General features: G+C 38.9%; 1 protein-coding gene across 6 annotated transcripts in view; it reads right to left on the bottom strand.

Annotated features, from left to right (window-relative positions):
• SLC1A2 (solute carrier family 1 member 2) overlaps positions 1-19,150 on the bottom strand; it is a 100,112-nt gene continuing 80,962 nt past the window's right edge. For 5 of the 6 annotated variants that reach the window (XM_075094353.1, XM_075094349.1, XM_075094352.1 and 2 more), the window contains 5 exons: positions 17,935-18,168; positions 13,358-13,552; positions 10,421-10,555; positions 4,345-4,576; positions 5-838 (listed from right to left, as the gene is read on the bottom strand). In XM_075094353.1, the coding sequence (XP_074950454.1) occupies positions 764-838; positions 4,345-4,576; positions 10,421-10,555; positions 13,358-13,552; positions 17,935-18,168 (871 nt within the window). In that variant the 3' untranslated portion in view covers positions 5-763. Of the gene's footprint in view, positions 839-1,735; positions 1,798-4,344; positions 4,577-10,420; positions 10,556-13,357; positions 13,553-17,934; positions 18,169-19,150 lie in introns of all 6 variants that reach the window. The other variant, XM_075094348.1, reaches the window with a different exon arrangement.

The raw sequence follows: 19,150 nt of genomic DNA, 5'->3' as shown, positions 1-19,150 counted from the left end.
CCCTGCAATACTACTGCCTTTTATTGTATGATGCATTGTGGTCACAAAGCAGCACAGTCCCATCATAATATAAAGGCTGCACCTGCCCTGGGACTGCTGATAAAAACGTATCACATGCACACACAAATCTAAGGTCTTGTCTCGAAGGTAAGTTGTACCGATCTAACAAAATGTCTGGGATAATTTATTGTCTTCTATACATTAATCTTGCCCCTGGATGTAAGTTCAGTTTAAAGTACCACCAGGCACAAAAATACAGTGCTTGTTATTATTAAAACAAATAGAAATCTTTATGGACTTTTTCAAAAGGTATTTTAGCCATAGTGCTAAATAGATCAGGTATGCCACAAGAGTCACCAAAACACTTGAAGGTTTACATGGTGTTATGTTTCTCTTGTATTTGCGACCCTGAGTCCTTGTAGTGAACTGTATTGGCACTTTGATCTTCCCATTTTGCAGCGTTTACATTCTCTGTGTCTTGAATGAAAGGGGAGGCGGGTGAGAGCACATTGCACTGCATGGAATATTCTCCAGCTGCATCATCCAAACAGTAACGCAAGGGAGACAGATGGTTATGGATCATTGCTTGGCAAAGACACTACAATGACTTGATGAGATCTTTGCTAAGTTTTCAATTAAGAAATTAAGTAATCAGAAACTGTAGATGTTAAATACAAAAAAAGAGAAATCTTCTGTAATGGTGATATCTTTTGCCAGAAGACAGCTTCAGGGCTTATTAAAATGGAGCTAGGAATCTCTTCCCTTAGTTTTCACGTTTCCAAGGCTCCTCTTCAACAACACTGAAGTCTGCAGATTTGCCATTGGTTGCCAGTGTTACCTGTAAGCAATTATCATCAACAACCGACTTAAAGGCCAAGGCACTTTGACAAGAAAAGTAATGAGTTTTATATGGAAGATGATGATATTTACAGGAATTACATACACCATGTCTTATTATATATGTAAAATGTATTTATTCAGAATTCACAACACTCCCAAATACTGAGACTCCTGTTCATTTATTATACTGACTAGAAAGCATTAGCAATAGGAAAAGGTTCCATATTTTCTTAGCCTTTGCTTTAGTTTTTCTTTTCTTTAAATAAATATTTCAAATTCTACTCCTTTCTATCTCCTATAGATTTCTCTGGATTATTTAAAAAACAGATTACTTTTTCTAATGTAGAAAGTAGTATTTTTTCAGCAGAATTCCTCAGCAAAGCAGGATAGCTGATGCAAGGACATGAAAAATACGCAAGGCCAGTATACTCATAGATGTGTATCTATATAAACTCACCTACAATTAAACCACCTTTAAAGAAATAGAGGAAAAGATATGCTGTGAAAGTATTGTTCATCGTACCACTATTTATAATAACATAGTGAAAGATTTTGACCATAGTCAGACCAAAAATTCATAGTAATGCTATGTTTGTCTCACACAAAGTACAGCGAAACATCATTCTTGCCTGTAAAGATACGTGCTAAAATTTTTAGGTTTTAAGTATGGTAGAGGGGCTATACTGACCTACCAACTGACAGTAAACACTGGCCAGTACATTGCATCCCAGAAATCACTACAAATAGATCCCTGCTTCAAGAAACATACCTCCAGCCAAATTACTTAAAAAAGGCAAATGTCAAATTAACTTTACAAAAGTGATCTAGATTTTTACAATTGTGAGAGAACCTTGCATTTAATTCTAAATGGATGGCTCACTCTTTCCTAACTTACCTTGTAAGTTAACATCCTCAGCTTCAAACGAAAACTTAAAGACAGAGCTGAAATTCCCCATGCTGGATAAACCGGATGCATGGAAGCATTGGGACATGGAAACATGACAAAATGCACTGATTTTTTAAACAAAGTCAAGCTTTTTCTTAGATAATTGAAAGGTGGAAACATGCACATACAGGAATGAACAGCTCATTCAGAATATAGAATCATGTGAAATATGGTAATAAAAAAAATACAAAAATATAATGCAATAACAACCGCTCTACCCCCATATAATGGTAAACTACTTATTAAAAATATACACTGATCATGCAAAATTATAAATTACTAGTGTTATACATGGAAGATATCACAGAAAGTAAATAGAAAGGGCATGCTAGTACATTAGCTTTTCCAAATTCTGACCAGAGTTGCAGTGAGCTTTTCAACCCACCAGCGCATTTGACAGGATGAAGAGATGTCTCTTCAGATTTAAGAGCTGGCTGTTTTGTAGCCCCAAATCCTACACTCTGTTGCTTTTGCTACTCTAACACTTTGGAGCTGTAGATCACTTCAACATGATCCAAACGCTTTGCAAATGTCAGCATATACTCATAGCTTATAAAGTAGACGGTAACATCTCATCCTTTGGCAGCTTGCAGACAGACACATGGACAAGACAAGTGACCTGCTCAAAGTCAGTCTTGTGCTCAGTCCAGTAAACACTGGATCTTTTCATGAGTTTAAAAGTGCAAATTGAGATTGCAAGCAGAGCAAACGTAAAACAATGACAAAGGACAAACACTTCTACCTCATAAATTACTGGTCCCAAATTTTAATTAAAGGGTGTGCTTAGGATGCCATACAGCACCATTAATCTATGTTTTTGAGGTAAGCTGATGCCTCAACTGAGGGAAATCATAAGAGAAACTGAAGGAGAAAAGAAAACGCAACAAGTATTGCATCAATGGGCTACTTTCTAGCTTGACTTGGATCTCTGTGCGAATCTGAGAGACTGGAAGGAGAGAAAATGCTTAGTATTCAGCTCCATGGACCTGATTCAGACTGATATATGGTAGCTGAATTTGTCTTAAACCCACTGAAATTAGCATAGTCTGTTTCACTGCAGAACAGTTTTCCAAAAGTTCCAGAAGTTCCCCACAAAGCATGTGTGTGTGTGTGCATGTGCATGTGCTTATTTAAAAAAAATAAATCTTTTATCAAATGAGGTCTTTCTTTTCAGGGAGTTTCTTTTTTACTTCAAAATTTTATCTTTTCTGTGTCCTTTCCCTTTTTAAGAAATATAAATGAATGACAATTTTTAATTTGTGTAATCGCGCATTTCCTTTTAATTTCAATTTTTTTTTCTTTTAATTTTTCTCATGGAAGAAGAGTGGGTCAGAAAAGGAAGGGGAGAGCCAGATGAGAAAAAAATGTTTCTTTTAATTGTAAAAAGTCATGTTATTAAAAACTTGGAAGATTCAGGGAAAAATTGAGGAAAAGATGCAAGTTTTTTCTTTCCTGAACTCAGTATTACTCTTTTCCCCTGGAAATTCAGGTTTGGCCTGACATTATCTAGAAATAAGCATTAGAAAAAAAATATATTCCAAAGAACATTTCCAGCTAGGCTGGAGACAGGTGAAAGTGATTGAATAGGACTTATATATCCAATATATATGGTGATCTGCTAAAGGACTTTTAGTGTAGGCATTCACAGTTAGATACTGGCTCAGTCGTGGCAACTGGAAGACGCAAGAGAATCTGTTTGGATAAATGGCTAGGGTAGGCTCACTGGCAAATTCACTGTGCCAAAGACAATGTATAGGATCAGATCAGAGTATTAAAAAAAAAAAAAGACTATGCAATGAAAAGTTCCAGCTTGTTTCACTCTTTTCTCCTCCTTTTCAAAAACCCTCTTGATTTTAAACTGCCCCATCTTAATGGTGGGTGCTTAAAAGTGCTTAAAAGTAAACTTTTAACCACTAAAATCCCCAACCGTTTTCTCATTCAACTGGTGGAGTTTCTCAAGCTCACTTTGCTCTGATCAAGACATTATTATGACTGTTAATAATCCATGTTAGTTACAGTGAGGATTAGAGAGAGAATACAATGTCTTAATGACTCAGGAACGATGATGAAGCAAAGCATAAGCATGCTGTATGAGTGCAGGAGCATTCTGATGCTAAAGTGCATTCAACATGTCCACCTCTGAACAGCATATCATGGAAGGCAGTCAGCAAATGACAACACCTGTATCTGAATTGCAGCTATCCTTCATTTGGGTTGGCAATTAAGTTCTCTGTTGCCATAGGAAATTATGTAAATGTCCATAGAAGGTGATGCCATATTCTCTACAACTTGGCATATTCCATAATACGCTGCATCTTGCCTTTTGATATGTAAACAATGGACATGATTTTTTTCCCCCTCAAATGACAACTTTTAAGAAGAGTGCAAAAAACACCTTTTGAACTGCTCAAACTCATTCAAATTGTCTGGGGTTCATGGACCTTGTTGTCACATTGTTATTTGCAGAATGATTTGAAAAAAACATGCAGGTTAAAAAATAAGATAAAAAGCATGTGGTGCTATATACATGTCTCAATATCCATAAACGTGAAAGGTACCTTGCACTCATCTACTATGACTGAGTTGTGAGCTGCAAAAACACATTGGTTTGAGTTGTTTTCCCTATGATTTTTCATGTCATCATAGATTGATTGAGTCTTGGTCATTTCAATGTCTTCGTGCCCTTTATGATGGGAATCAATGGTGTCAAGTTCTGCCTTGGAAAGGTGGTAGACAATGCCAGCACCAAAAGAATCCCCCACTACATTGACTGATGTTCTCATCCGGTCCCTACAAAAGAAGCAAAAGGCAGAGGCTGAGTGGCATGAGGGAAGAGTGTAACAGTTACTGCATTTATTTCAGAAAGTTTAAGGCATCTTTAGAACAGAAAGATGGGAGCTTTCAAGTGAAACTGAAAAAACTTGCTTTCCCAGGGGACTTGTTCAGACAGGGAGGATGTACAAACTCTTATGTCCCAGCTGCTCATACTCAGATTTTGGCAAAGAACTTGCACTAGAGACACGGCCAAACTGCAGAGCTGTGCTTGACGGAGATCTCCCCAGCGCCTGCTTCTGGAGCTGGAGGTTTCAATGTCAGGGTGCCAGGCTCACATCATTGCCCTTTGTTTAATCTGAATTTACCAGAGCACATAAACACAGCCAGAGAAAAGGATTTTGGATCTGATAAAGTGTTCCCACTTCTTGGGGCAGATTAAGAAATGGCCTCTCCCTTTATTCTCAGTGAGCAAGCTATGGGGGAAAAATGCCTGAAATACCTCCATAAGGCTCAGGCCATCGAAGCTCCTCTCCTGGCACCATCTTTACAGATGGTCATCTGCTAGCATGGCAGCATGTCCGCTTACACTACAATGTGCCAGAGCTTGGCATATGAGCCAACCAAATATAGGTCATGGCCCACAAATTGATGAGCCTGTGACAGCATTTCAGTAATGAGTGCCCTCGTTGCAGGAGAGTCCCAACAGAGGCTCATATGCTTCATTACAAAGAAATGTGTTTGTTGGCACTTCCCGGACAGGATGCCATTGGACAGACACACGACCTTTTTCCTGTCTTGTTTTTAGAGTGTGTCTTTATCTGTCAGCAGTGAACTCACAGTTGTGGATTTTCCCTGATTTCAGAATTCTGCCCCAAACCTGCCAAAAATTCTGCAAAAATGGGAGATGGTCTTACAGGCCACTGCAGGACTAAGGGTTCCTGCTATCTTTCCTACTGCAAGTAGGCTGTATTACACATGTTGAAATAATTTACAGTCTAACTTGCCTCTTCCTATCTAACTAAACACAAGACCCCTAAAAACATTCTGACTCAGGGTTGCAATTTAAAGCTACTGCAGCAACTGAGTCTAGCTTTGTGAAATAGGTCAGAGAAGGGATTACACTGGTTAATTCTCAGAGGTATATCCATGAAGACTCATTTACACAAAATGGGGAGGTTGAACAGTGTGGACATTTGCCAAGTGACAGAAGAGCCAACATGTAAGACCTAATTTCCCATGACAGTGAGTAATTTGAAAACACCATTTCTAGTATTTCTGATACTTGATCTGTGTGACATCTCCTTTTCCTCTAGAACACTGAAAAAAAAACCCTAAATATATAAACCCCAAACTGATAAACATTCATTACACATGCATATTCATGGCCATACAAACTTTTGAGCCCTTTTTAACATCTTTGCTATATATATCTGTAAATCTGCCTTTCCCAGCTGTGGAACTGCATTCGCTTTCAAGTTTCTCCTCTCCCTTTCTACATTATCATGCTTACATATTTGGAGTTGAAGCGGTTCTTTTTTTTTTTTTTTTTTTTTTTTTTTGTCACCAACAGAATACCCAGAAGGAAAAAACCTTCAATAATCCCTCTGAAAAACAAACAAACCAACAACCCATAGGAGGGAAACATCCTTCCAGTTTTGCTTACACAAATTAAATGCTTTATACAGTTTTCATCCCATGCCTGTGAAGAGTGTTTTAAAACTGGTCAGAGTGGCAGAAGAGGAAAATATGACTTTCAAAGTGTAATTTGTAATTAAAGCCATCAAATATACTGAACCCAGGAACACAGCTCTGCAAAAAGAACACCAGCTTAATTTTTTTTTGAATGAGTGGTATTAAATCTTGAAAGTATTCACTGATGCCAGATAACGGAGGGATAGTATAGGATGCCAAAAAAACAAGGTGGAGAGTATACACAAATATAACTGAGGCACAATTCAAATTCTGAAAGGGTCATTTGAGAAGATGCTCCAGCCCATACGCATGTACTACTAGCCAAGAGAGTCAGTGATACAAGCCGCACACTGCTGCAGAACATGCTATACTGTGTGAACCAAAGTGAACAAGTAAGTTCCTTACAACAGAAAGGACAAAGTCTCAGCTGTCAACAATCAGCAGCAAAGTGCCACTGACCTCTTTTGGGCCAAAGAATGCCCTAAGAAGAACAAAGATGACTGTACTTACTCTTTTGTTAAAAACAGCCAACAAATTAATTCCAGCTATGCTGGAACAGTGTAAATAAAATCAATATAGTAAAGCTGCAGTCTAGTAAGTTACTTGCCCCAACACAGCTGCTTCTGTACTGCCCATAGCAGCTTCTGAGAGGAATAATGGGACTGAAAGTCAAAGTTCTCTCTCAAAAACCAACTCAACATCTGGTAAGGATGGGCTTTGGAATAATTGAGAAGTAATTCTTAAAGAATTGAATCTTGATTAGGGTTAGGCAAAATTTCCTCAAACTGACATACGTCAGAAGAACTGGCATTTTAAGAATGTACATGAAGGGAATAGAAATGAGATTAACTAAATCAAGCCTCCTCATTATTAATGTCATAGTATCTATATAGCATGCTAGTATGCAAAAAGGTTACTCCTGTTTCCTGAAAGCTTGAAAAGCTGGTATATCCACCTTACTAGATTTTAGAAAGGAGATTAAAATCTTAGCACACCTGCTAAGTCAAAGACCAGGTGACATGTTTAACTTGCCTTACCTCTTTGTCACTGTAGGAAAGAGCTCCTGTTTTCTTTAGTGTAACTCATTTTATATATGGCCTGTTCATAACATCCAGATGTCAACTGGGTCTGAATATTCTGAATTTAGTTCTAAGCCAAGGAACAGAGTCAGAACTCAAGGAATCTTTCTGAGTGACTTAACGAAGCTTTGAATACTGGATCAGCTGTCCAAGCCCATTTTCTCTAATTCCTCCCTCTTCACTGCAAAATACCACTGCATTTGAGGTTGTCCTATGATATTTGCTAAGCTTGTCAGTCTCCCACCTGGAAAGTAGCCAGCTTCTGGCTAGAGCAAAAGAAGCTGGTTTTATTCCAGCTGTTGGCATATAATTACTGTCCTATTCAATGTCACTGCTTAGTTTTAAACTGAGAAACTATGAGAGTTGTGAAATCTTGGAAAACTTGCCTGGTGAAAGAGCTCACACTGTGTATGTATGTGTGGGAGGGGGAAAGTTTGAGCAACCTAATCTCTAGATATTGGAGAGGCCTGAGAAGAAATCAATACTGAAACCTTTTGGCTTCAATTTGAAGGGGAGAGTGCCAAGTTTAAGGACAATCACAAGTCAGCTTTGTGTTACACCATGACCAAATAATGCAAAACTGGTTTTGGTAAGACCACAGTTTCAGATGATGGTAGTATTGTAAAGTCAACTGACATTCTGATACTTTCTTTCATCAGAAATATCAAAAATCTCACAGAGTAGGACATTTTTAAAAAGCTTTCTTTATATGGAATAGAAATGTTATAAAAGAGCTATTCCAAGTACTTCTACATGGCTGTTTGCATTTACATATTGGTTCCAGAAAAGTGTCTGGGATTGGGTCTTAAATATTTTATTAACTTTCCCTTCTACTTTCTGTTAGAAATACTGCTGTACCATTATTTGATGATCTAAAGAAATGGAAGACGACAATGTCTGTAAATAAAGAAAACATCTTTTTATGACCTTTCATTTCAGATATTCTTTAGGTCTGGTTTGTGTGCCCAAAAGCTTGCTCAAAAGTTGGCTTCTGTGCCTTTTCTTAACATCAGCAATGTCAGTAGCATCATTTTCCATATCTCATTACATCATCGTGGCTACCACAACACAACCACTGGAAGATGGAAAATAAACCTATTAGCTGTTGACATATGTTAATTAGCACACTTCCACTAACAAACTTTGTCTTAACTTTGCAGCACTAGTGGCATGACACAGAGATTTTAATCTCCTGTTTTAACTCTTTTCTCTTTTCCCTCTACTTTTTAGTTCTGAAACACATTGCAATTGCAGTGCTGATAGTTAGGCCAGAAAGGTCCAAACCCAATTGTTTGTGGGCTTACCAGAACTGCTGGTAAATGTACAGCTCTAAGGTTTGATAATGTGGGCAGAGCTGCTCAGTCCACAGGGATATTTTAAAATGACATTTCCCTAAAAAAACAAACAAACCACAGGCTCCTTTTGCACACCCTCCTACCAGCTGCAGAAACCTACCTATTTGCCTTACTTTGAGACCCAGCAAAAACATATATTTAAAATGAGAATGCACCTCCCTTTTGCTCTCCTGCTCCCAGCTGCAGATTCCTATGCTGCTTTCCTATTTTCAACCATTACCTCATAAATATAATAAACCCACAGAATATCACATTTTTCTCTATGCTAGCTGTACTCTGAGTGCTGAACCCTGCCTCATTTCACCATTCTGAGTCATGATAACATGATATTCAGTTATATATAAAATATGTAAGTCATCTTTTCCCTTTGCCTTCCCAAGCTGTAAATTCCTCTATCATTTTTCCCTGAAGAAGAAATCGGAGCTGCATATTATTCTTCACAATTCTTAGCAACGAGATAGGTAATAACAGATAGGGTAGAGCAGTGCACTGTATACTGTAGCATAGCATGTCATAGCATTGACCAAGTTCTCAAATTCGTCTCAATAGGCCAAAAGATAATGACAGAAAATTAATTGTCTATTTTATCTTCACATTTGCAACTCTGCTATTCCTCCTTGCACAATTTTAGTAGTCTATCTGGGACTGAAAGCTACCACAAGCGGGAAGCTGAGGCTGCTAGTGCAGGAGCAAATGCACAAATAGTACAGAGTGGTACTTACATCTCCCCTTCTGGGCACCATGGCTGGCACAACAGAAGCATACATCTTTACTATGTAAAAGAATATTGGGTAGAGATTGCTGTTGACCACAATATACTGTGCTGCAGCAGTACAGGACAATATGAAAGCATCTAGAGGCCAGTACAACTTAGAGGACTACTGAGTCCCTGTCAGCTCTGCGCAGGTGGCAGAAAGATACCCACAGTGTCAAATAACAACGTCAGAAAGGATGTGGTTTGGCATATGCTCTGTCTATACTTACAGGTTCTGTATTCAAACATTTAAGAACAAAAGCCTTGGAAAACTATCTGTGGGTTAGCTGCTGCTTATCAGAGGACCTGCAATGGCACTGAAGGACTTCAATCTCAACTCCTTGAAAATAAAAGTTGGTCTTTCCAATTTGAGGGATCTGTCAGTAAAATCAAACTAGGGAACGACTTTTTCTCTTTCAGTTTGCTTTCTTATTTGTCGTTGGTTTATATCCTGCTCTAGAAAGTGTCTTTCTTAAAAGTGTTTCACTTCCTTGTGTACAGAAAGAAATAGACTTTCCCCACTATGAGCATAAACCATTTGATATTATGAATTCCAAATCACCCTGTAACTTGCTGACAATATCCTGATGGAACGTGCATTTTCAGCATTTGTCTTTAATTTTAGACCAGAACTATAAGAAATGGAAATATGAAAGCAAAGATCAGAAAACTGCTCTTGAGCTATGTCTGTGATGGAGAGGCATGATTAGGAAGAAGAAAATACATAAGCGTGAGCCCAAGGGTCTTCAAAGAGGATCCCTGGCTCATAGAAACTGACTTCAGTAGCTCTATAATGATTTGTACCAGCTGAGGAGCAGCTTTTGGTGCCTCCTACTTCATCAAATAGCCTATATCCTCTTTCACTTCATCTGTAGAGGACAGTCTTACAGTTCTTTAAGATCAATGGCTGAAAAGCACTATGGGCGAGCATTACTTCGCTACTTTTTCTGCACTGAGCAGTGGAGTCAGCACAACTTACAAAAGCCAGTCAACAGCAACAAGCAGACTGATGTCCTGGGTAGGGAGGCCCACTGCAGTAAGGATCAGAAGCATAGTGACAAGTCCCGCGCTGGGAATACTGGCAGCTCCAACACTTGCAAGGGTGGCGGTCAAACTGCAAAAACAAAAATCAAACAGGGGTAGCAGGAAGAGGAACATACACTTTCATTGCATGTGATCATTAGGAAGGTTTTATTTTTAATGAGTTCTTCCCAGAAAAGTAATAATTATATGATAAATCATGGTAGGCTTAGGCCATAGTTTTCATGCTTGTGTTTCTCCAGAAGTATTTGTTAGGGGAGGCCAGATCTATGGGATTTGTTCCGAGAGTTTTAAGAGAGTTGCCTGAGAGTTTTAAGTTCTGTATGACATTCAAATCTTTGCCCTGGTATTGTTTTCTGAGCTCTACCAACACATCCAGGGTGTTGAATCCTGAGTTTTGATCACTCAGACTTGCTGAAGTTTGATGGCTACAGGTTGAATTCTCAGGGTGATTGATTTTTGTTTATTTATGGTACTTGAAGACTGAACTATGAGATAATGGTGAGAGAAAGTGTTTATTATCAAATACAGAAGAGTAGAAGTCTTGGTATCCAAAACTCCCACAGTACAAGCCAGTGGTGTACCAGACCTAGATACAAATCACCCTAGATGAAAAGACAAAATTAATCTGATTGTTTCATAAATCCAATCCCGTCTTAATTTTTTCGTCTCTTATTTTTTTGATGAAAACAGAATGCCTGTGCTCCAAATGTTTGTAGTAATACAACACAGACCATAAAAAATATCAAGATCATTGGGCAATCCTATGAAGAATGGAAAATAAATTTGTCAAACAAGCCAAGGGGAGAAAAACAGGGAAAAGAAAAGGAAAAAGAAAAAGGAAAGTAAAAGTTATTTCTGTCTTTTTAAACACAGAGATGAGTTACATGGCTGTACTTCTGTGGGTGTACCCAACGAATCTGAAAGCGCTTCCAAGACAGAAGTAGGGAGAAAAGGTCTCTGTGGGGGAAATCCTTGGCCATTAGCCACAGAACTAATCTGTGAGGATGTTAGCCTGATTTAGAGCTCACAGATGGCTGGGTCTGACCCAGACAATCCAGGTTGCTGTGTGTTTGTCAGGTGTCTGGGTTAGAGTGCATCCTGGCCTACTAAACACCCAGATAGGTCCGGCAGGTATACAGACAGGCAGGATGCTCTGCTCTGCCGTCAGGCTCTATGCATGGTGCCAGCTCCTCAGGCACTTCCAGCCTGAACTGGTAAGGGATTGCTTCCAAGCTCTGTGAGGAAATGCGCCTGCCAACCTTCCCACAGCAGTGCTTACAGGGCTGGAGGGGAATGAAGCTAGCATTCTTCACATATAAACAGAGTCTGGCTTAGCTACCATTTCCAAGATCACCCTCTCCCAAAGAAGTCAGGAAATCAGAATATGAAGTAACCAGAGCTGGTCAAAAGCTAATTAAGCCGTTGTGAGTTTATGCCTGGATCATTTGAATATCCTCAGTATCACAAGCTGGATTTGACAGACAAAAGCCTAATAACCTTTCATTCATTTGTATTGCCACCTCAAGAGAGAGTTCTTGTCATATTGTTGTAGCAAAAACACTATACTGCTTGAAGAGGAGAACCAATGGTTTTCTTACAGATAGCCCAAAGTTGCTGCCTACTTAGTAAATATAAGTCACAAAGCTGGCTACACCAACCTTGAAATGGTGAGATCAGGAAGAGCCCTGGGTCAGTACCTCAGAGGAGAAGCAGAGTACATCGGGTTCAAGTCTACCAAATCTCTTGGACAACAGCGGATTCCAGACTTAAATTTCCCTGGTCTCAATTTAGTTTAATATGTGGCATCTCTGAAATTATTGTTTTCAGCCTCAGCAACAAATACGCATCATGCAGGTCTAGCACCTTCATTACAAGCAGCCCTGAACCTTTTACAAACCTTGGTTTTACTATTTCAGGGGTTGGGGCAGGAGGTAAAGAAATGGAAAATGTGGAACTAGTATAGCTGGGCAAGAAACACAGAATTAGATATCTCTTTGCAGGAGTTTCTTAAGCATTAAAAGGCTTTAATAAAAGAAAGGTGGGTGGGTGAAAACTACAGGAAGAAGGCAAATTTGGCAGCCTTCTCTTGTAGTTTCCATTTTAACTACTCAAAATGTTAGGCCTGGTGTCTTCATCAAGTTTTCCATTGTAAATTAACTTTAGCTGCAGCAGTCACAAGTTTGCCATTATTTTTTATTAGTCACCCTGCATAATATGTCTTAAAACTCCATTACAGTAAACAGTCTTCAATCACTCTTACCCATTTTTAATGGTTACTTTCCTTTGTCTATCCAGATATTCAGCTTATAGTCACCGTTACGACAATTTGATACAAAAAGACTAGAGCTAATATTTGCTGTGTTAGAGATAAAAAGTCTGGGAGTAGCCAGACCATGCTGTGGGTAATCTCACCCTCAGGTTGGGCTATTCTCGGTCCATTTTGTTTGCTGTTCATGAAAGTCACAGAAAAAGTACAGGCAAACATAAATACCCAAATACATTTTTTAGGTACACTTTTTTCTTCCAGCGTATATAAACAGATACATTCCAGGAAGTTAATGCCCCATATATCATTTGTAGTGTCCCTCTATACTAAAAAAGGCATTGCATTGGACAGAGAATGCTGTATTTCACACTGTATTGTCAACTGCAAAACTGTGTAAAACACCACCAGCATAAACTAAGGCTGCAAATGACAGAAAATGCATGTCACCAGAGAATCAGGACCTATATATATGGTATTCCTTTGCACATCATTATTAGAAATCCATGGATCTCACAGTGAATCTCACAGCTACTGAGAAGATATCCAACACAAAGCTTCCCATTTTACAGTCTGTGAAAACAAAGCCTACAAATATTTTGAACTGACCTCACAGTAACTATCTGGCCTCCATCCAGCTCAATTCCATTCATCTGTGCTATGAAGATGGCAGCCACAGCTTCATAAAGGGCAGTTCCATCCATGTTAATAGTTGCTCCAACAGGAAGAACAAACCTTGTCACACGCTTATCAATACCTAAATTTTCTTCAAGACACCGGAATGTAACGGGTAAAGTTCCAGCACTGAAGGAGAGAAAGGAAAAAGTAGAAAAGACATAATTACGATATAATACATACACATAAGGGAGCAAAGTCAGAAATTCTGCTATCGTTTACGTTTTCTATTTCCACTTTCTGCTGTGTTTCAGGTCTTTTTTAACCAATTTTAAAATTAAGCCTACATTTAGCTGGAGGTGCAACTAGGGTCAAGACATGACTTCAAGTAGGGATGAGAGCTTGAGAGAGTATAGATGAATTTTTCTGACTCATTTATGAATTATTTATTGCATTTTGTTAAAAAGATAAGTTCCAGGTGTTTTCTGATGGACAGAAAACATGAGTATGAGGACAAACCCTAAATTTCTTTGATTGTGAATTTGCTCTGAATGGAGAAATCAGTGTTGCGTTAAGGAATGAAAAAGCCAGGCAAAAAGATACAAACCATGGAGTTCCCAGACATTGGAGGACAGGAAAGGTTATGAAACACAGCTGGAGGACAGGAAAAGATGCAAAAGGGGGAACGGCTCCTTGCATAGATCCACAGTGCCTTGCGTTTGTGGGAATAGTTCAGGCTATTACATTCATTTGCTCAAAATAAAACACCTTCATCAAAAAATACTACTGAAAACAGAACATACTCTTTTCCCTTGTAAATGCAAATATCTTCTACTATTTCCCTTTCCTAGCAGGTCTGCCTGCCTCAGGCAAAGGACTTACTGCAGCAAGCATGAAACCCAACACAGGAACATGTTTTGGTTCCTTACTTTTCTGTGTTATCTCTGAGGTCAAGTCCATCACTAAATGAAGTTGGTTGTTGCCTCAGAAGCTGTTCTCAAAAGAATGCTGATGCGGGGAAATTCCTTTTAATTAGTGTTTCATACAGAAGCAGCTGGAGCACATCTGTTGTGGTTAGTTTGCTTTTCTTCAGCTGAGTTGGCAGGATTTCTCAAAGGTCTTCACTATTGTATCCCACTAATTCTGGTGCCATTGCCTCTACAAAAATACTAATTTGCTTATAGAACAAAAATACTAATTTGCTCAGAGAAGAGTAAAGGTCTAGACTCACCAAATTTTCTCAGATAAATACTTGCAGCATATTGTTGGCAGTGCCTTGCAACTTCTTGGAATCATAGAATACCAGGTGAAGGGACCTCAAGGATTATCTGGTCCAACCTTTCTTGGCAAAAGCACGGTGTAGACAAGATGGCCCAGCACCCTGTCCAGCCAAATCTTAAAAATGTCCAGTGTTGGTGAATCCACCACTTCCCTGAGGAGATTATTCCAATGGCTGATTGTTCTCATTGTGAAAAGATTTCCTCTTGTGTCCAATCAGAATCTCCCCAGAAGTAACTTGTACTCACTGTACGTCTTTTTCTTGTGACTCCTTGTGAAAAGGGAGTCTCCATCTTCTTTGTAGCCAAGAAGCCTTGTAGCCTTTAAATACTGGACCATGGTGATAAGGTCTCCCCTAAACTTTCTTTTCTCAAGGCTGAACAACCCCAGTTCTCCCAGCCTATCCTCATTTGGCAGCTTCCCAGTCCTTTGATCATGTTGGTGGCCCTTCTCTGGCCCCCTTCCAGCCTGTCCCCATCCTTTTTGTATAGCGGGGACCAGAACTGTACACAGTACTCCAGGTGCGGCCTGACAAGCGCTGAGTAGAGCGGGATGATGACTTCTTTACCTCTGCTGGTGATGCCCTTCTTGATGCAACCCAGCATCCTGTTGGCCTTCTTGGTCGCAGCAGCACACTGTTCGCTCATATTGAGCTTGCTGTCCACCAGGACTGTCTTTCTGACTCATTCACTTATCCACTACTATAGAGATGTTACTGGGTACAAAAAATGTAATTTTTTTCCATTTTGCAGATAATTAAATCATGGAAAAGGGAGCTTAAGGAATGATTGAGATACCTAACTATATAAATGTAGTGTCATAATAAACACCCTAGGATACCTGGGACAAGCACGTGAGGATGACCTATCTCACATGGGATCTATGGAAACCCCAAACCCTTCTGGATTGGCAGATGCCCAAGTTACTTCCTAAATTACTCCTCTTGTCCCACATCTATGGAAACATGAGTTAGAAGATATGATCTTCTAGATCCCTGCCTTGTGCTGAAATGATCGGACCATTCCATGCTCACAGAGGTGATTTTTTTTAACAGATATTGATAAGCCAGATACACAATACTAATCATTTATGTTCTAGCATATTTCCAAATATATTTGTAATTATGATTTATTTTACAGTGTTTTTAACTGAAGGTAATCAAATACTCTAATATTCTGTGGGTTTAGCCAAATCAGAGAGAATTCAAACTTTCCAAAAACAATGTAGTATATTGTCTCATAAGCTACTCTAGCAGCTATATTTATAGCAGATAGCAGAAAATATCTAGTGAGTCATTAACTAATAACTACTAGTCAGTTTTCAAGTCAGTTCTGGGATTGCTTTGCCTCCTACAGCAAAGATACTCCTATATCTTATTAAAAGAAAAACAGAATGGAAAATGTAGTTCACTGACACACATCGAAACTTAGTCAGATAAGGTTCTTTTCCTCCAGAAATACAGGTCCCACCTTACCTTTACTGTTACAAATCAGATCATCAGGACAAGCTGTGTATAAGCCATGGCCTAAAATTGTTGCAGCAAACCCTGGTTTACTGCAACCCTGCAGGCAGGGACTATGCAAATATCTTCCCCCTTCAGTTCTGCCACCATGAGCTAGGACAGGTGGGCAGGCCATGGCACAAGGTTTCTTTATTAGAACAGCACAATACATAGATGCCTTCCACAGCGCCTCAGCCTGGCCAAAGAACTTTAATAAGTTCCTGAATAGGAAGCATTTGCCACTTCCAGAGGTACCAGGTTAGATCATATGATGGTGATTGTTGTCAAGTGGTCACTTGTCTGTGGTGTTATGAACTAGTCCACTTCTGTTTAGACAGTAATTCAGATCTGGATAGCAGTCAGGTGGTCAAGTAAATATCTAGGTAAATCCATATGCTGGACTCACTTAGAATCCCCTACATTTTTCCATTTTGGTAGACCAGCAGCAAAACATTATTTCATGCTAAAAAAAATATTAAAAAATCCTACAAATGTTGTGTATGGAGACTGTAAATTTCGTATTGAGAATTTAAGTGGAAATCTGAACATTTCAATGAACGAAAGCCTTAGAGAAATTGGTTTAGTGAAACTCCTGGCCAGACTATATTCTCCTTTAATCCCGCACTGTTTATCACAGAGCCACAGAACTGTTGAGGTTGGAAGGCACCCCTGGAGGTCATCTATTCCAACCACCTTGCTCAAGGCAGGGACAGCTAGGGCAGGTTGCCCAAGACCATGACCAGACAGGTTTTGTGTACCTCCACGGATGGAGACTCCACTACTCCTCTAGGCAACCTGTGCCAGCATGCAACCATCACCACAATAAATCACAGCAGAAAGATTTTTCTTGTGTTCAGATGGAACTTCTTGAATTTTAATTTGTGTCCACACCACTGAGAAGAGTCTTGCTTCACCTTCTCTACACTGTCCCGTCAGGTATTTATGCACATCCGTAAGGTTCTCACAGAGCTTCTTGTTCATCAGAGGAGTTGTTCATCAGAGTGGTTTGGGTTGACCCGAAGAGGCAGATGAATTACAGTTCTTTCAAGGCATTCCTGAAATCAAGACTGTTCAGTTTTCTGATGGTCAGTTTTGTACTAGGCTTTTTTGTTTTCACCTTTTTAATTAAAATGGAAAATTAATTTTTTTTTTTCAGAAAGAAAATTTATTGAAGGAAAAACACTTTAAAATATGGTATTTAACTGAAAAATATTTTCAGCACAAGATCTACTGACTGCCCCAATGCAAAGCATCAATTTGTTACTGAGAGCTGAGTTGACTACACACTTTGCTGAGTCTGTTTTGTGCATTAGTAATGGGTCTAAAATGCTCAGCTCTTCAGTGAAGTCCCCCCTTTACTCTGCCAAAATGGATGAAAGAATAAAATGAGACATTTTTTCATTTCTTTCTTGAAACTAGCACTTTCATTTCTCCCCCACAATGCAATGAGGCTGGTCTTAACATGCTTTCAAAATAAACAGAATTATTACTGTTCCCTATTTGAAGAGACAAGTACAGAGGTAACACAGTTTGCACAAGTCATTTGGCAATTGCCAGAAAAGAAAACTAAAAGTTGGCCTCCCAACTCTACACAGTTGGCTGTGCAGCCTCTCTAAAAAATCCCGAAGGTGTGTGGTTACTTTTATTTTTTTCACCATGGCTGGATTAAACATAGTTTTTATGCAGTGACATAAAATGATTTTGCAGTGGAGGGCAGAACAGCAGATATATTTTATCTAAACAGCAAGTAATCTGCTAAAAAATAAAGTAAGCTCTTATTTCCTAAGTGTACCTGGAAGCTGTGCCTAGTGCTGTGATCCATGCCTGGAAAATCCCAGCAAGGAATGAAAACGGGCTTTTCCTGGTTATCACAAAGTAGAGAAGAGGCAGGAAGATCCCTCCATGGATGAGAAGACCCACAATCACAGTGACCATGTACATGCCAAGTTGCCTAGCAACTACTTCTAAGTCCTTGATTGCAATGATTTTTCCACAGATGAGGCAAGCAATGCCCAAAGGGGAATACCTGGAGAAAGAGAACAAGCATAGACAAAACTAGTCTTTGCAGCGTAGTCACAAAAATTGTGCTCAACAGAGTATAAACTGGAGAAAGACTAGGTGGCTCTCAGGCTCAACACCGAGATGCAGATCAGGAATTGATGGAAATTCAATGGATAGCTTTCATGTCTTTTTAAAAAATGATGGCCATCTCCAGCAAATTCCCCATCTGCTTCATTTTATTCCATCCCATTGAACGGAATATGCATTTCCTGAATAGTCTTTGATCCTGGAATAACAAGAATACTATAATGTTACACAGGCTTGGATCTTTTCCAACCTTAATGATTCTATGATTGTTATAAAGACTGGCATACTATTTGTTCTTAACTTTTACAACCATTGCTTATCTGGTTTCAAGGAGTTGCATTATTTGCTTCAGTTAAGCTATTTGTTGAAATTAATTGCTTTTATCTTGAAGGCTGCAAATGTTTCCATTATGTTCTTTCAATAATTTGGACAAATGTTTTTTAGATTATGCATTCTTCATTTTTTATGTGCTTTTTTTACTTAGGGTAGGGTCTTTGTCACCTCAGTCATGTGATTCCCCAATGCATAAATGGAGCTTTAAAATAGGATGATAACGGTAGCACAGTTGTGAATGAGTGGATATTATTTTTAAAATGTAATAGTCGGCTATGGTGAAAATTCCTGAAAGTGCATGGATAGAAGACAATATTTATACCTGCACTGATAAAGGTTAGCATATTATATAATTTTAAGCGACATTCACTTTCTCTGTTTTATAAAACTTAAACTGGGAGAAAATAATGTGTGCGATATGTGGAGAAAGAGTAAACAAAATGTCTCTCTGAAATAAATGGTAATGTATATTTCCAAAAGTGATTAGCGATTTGAATGCTTCATTAAAGACAATACAAAGGAAACCGCTTTCAGAATAAGTGTGCTTCACGTTTTCGGTAAGAAACCTCGCATGGTCTCTCAAGCCA

The sequence above is a fragment of the Phalacrocorax aristotelis genome, chromosome 5, assembly GCF_949628215.1.
Source record: "Phalacrocorax aristotelis chromosome 5, bGulAri2.1, whole genome shotgun sequence".
Taxonomy (NCBI): domain Eukaryota; kingdom Metazoa; phylum Chordata; class Aves; order Suliformes; family Phalacrocoracidae; genus Phalacrocorax; species Phalacrocorax aristotelis.
The sequence above is the reverse complement of the archived record's forward strand: the minus strand, read 5'-3'. Positions and strand labels throughout refer to the sequence as shown.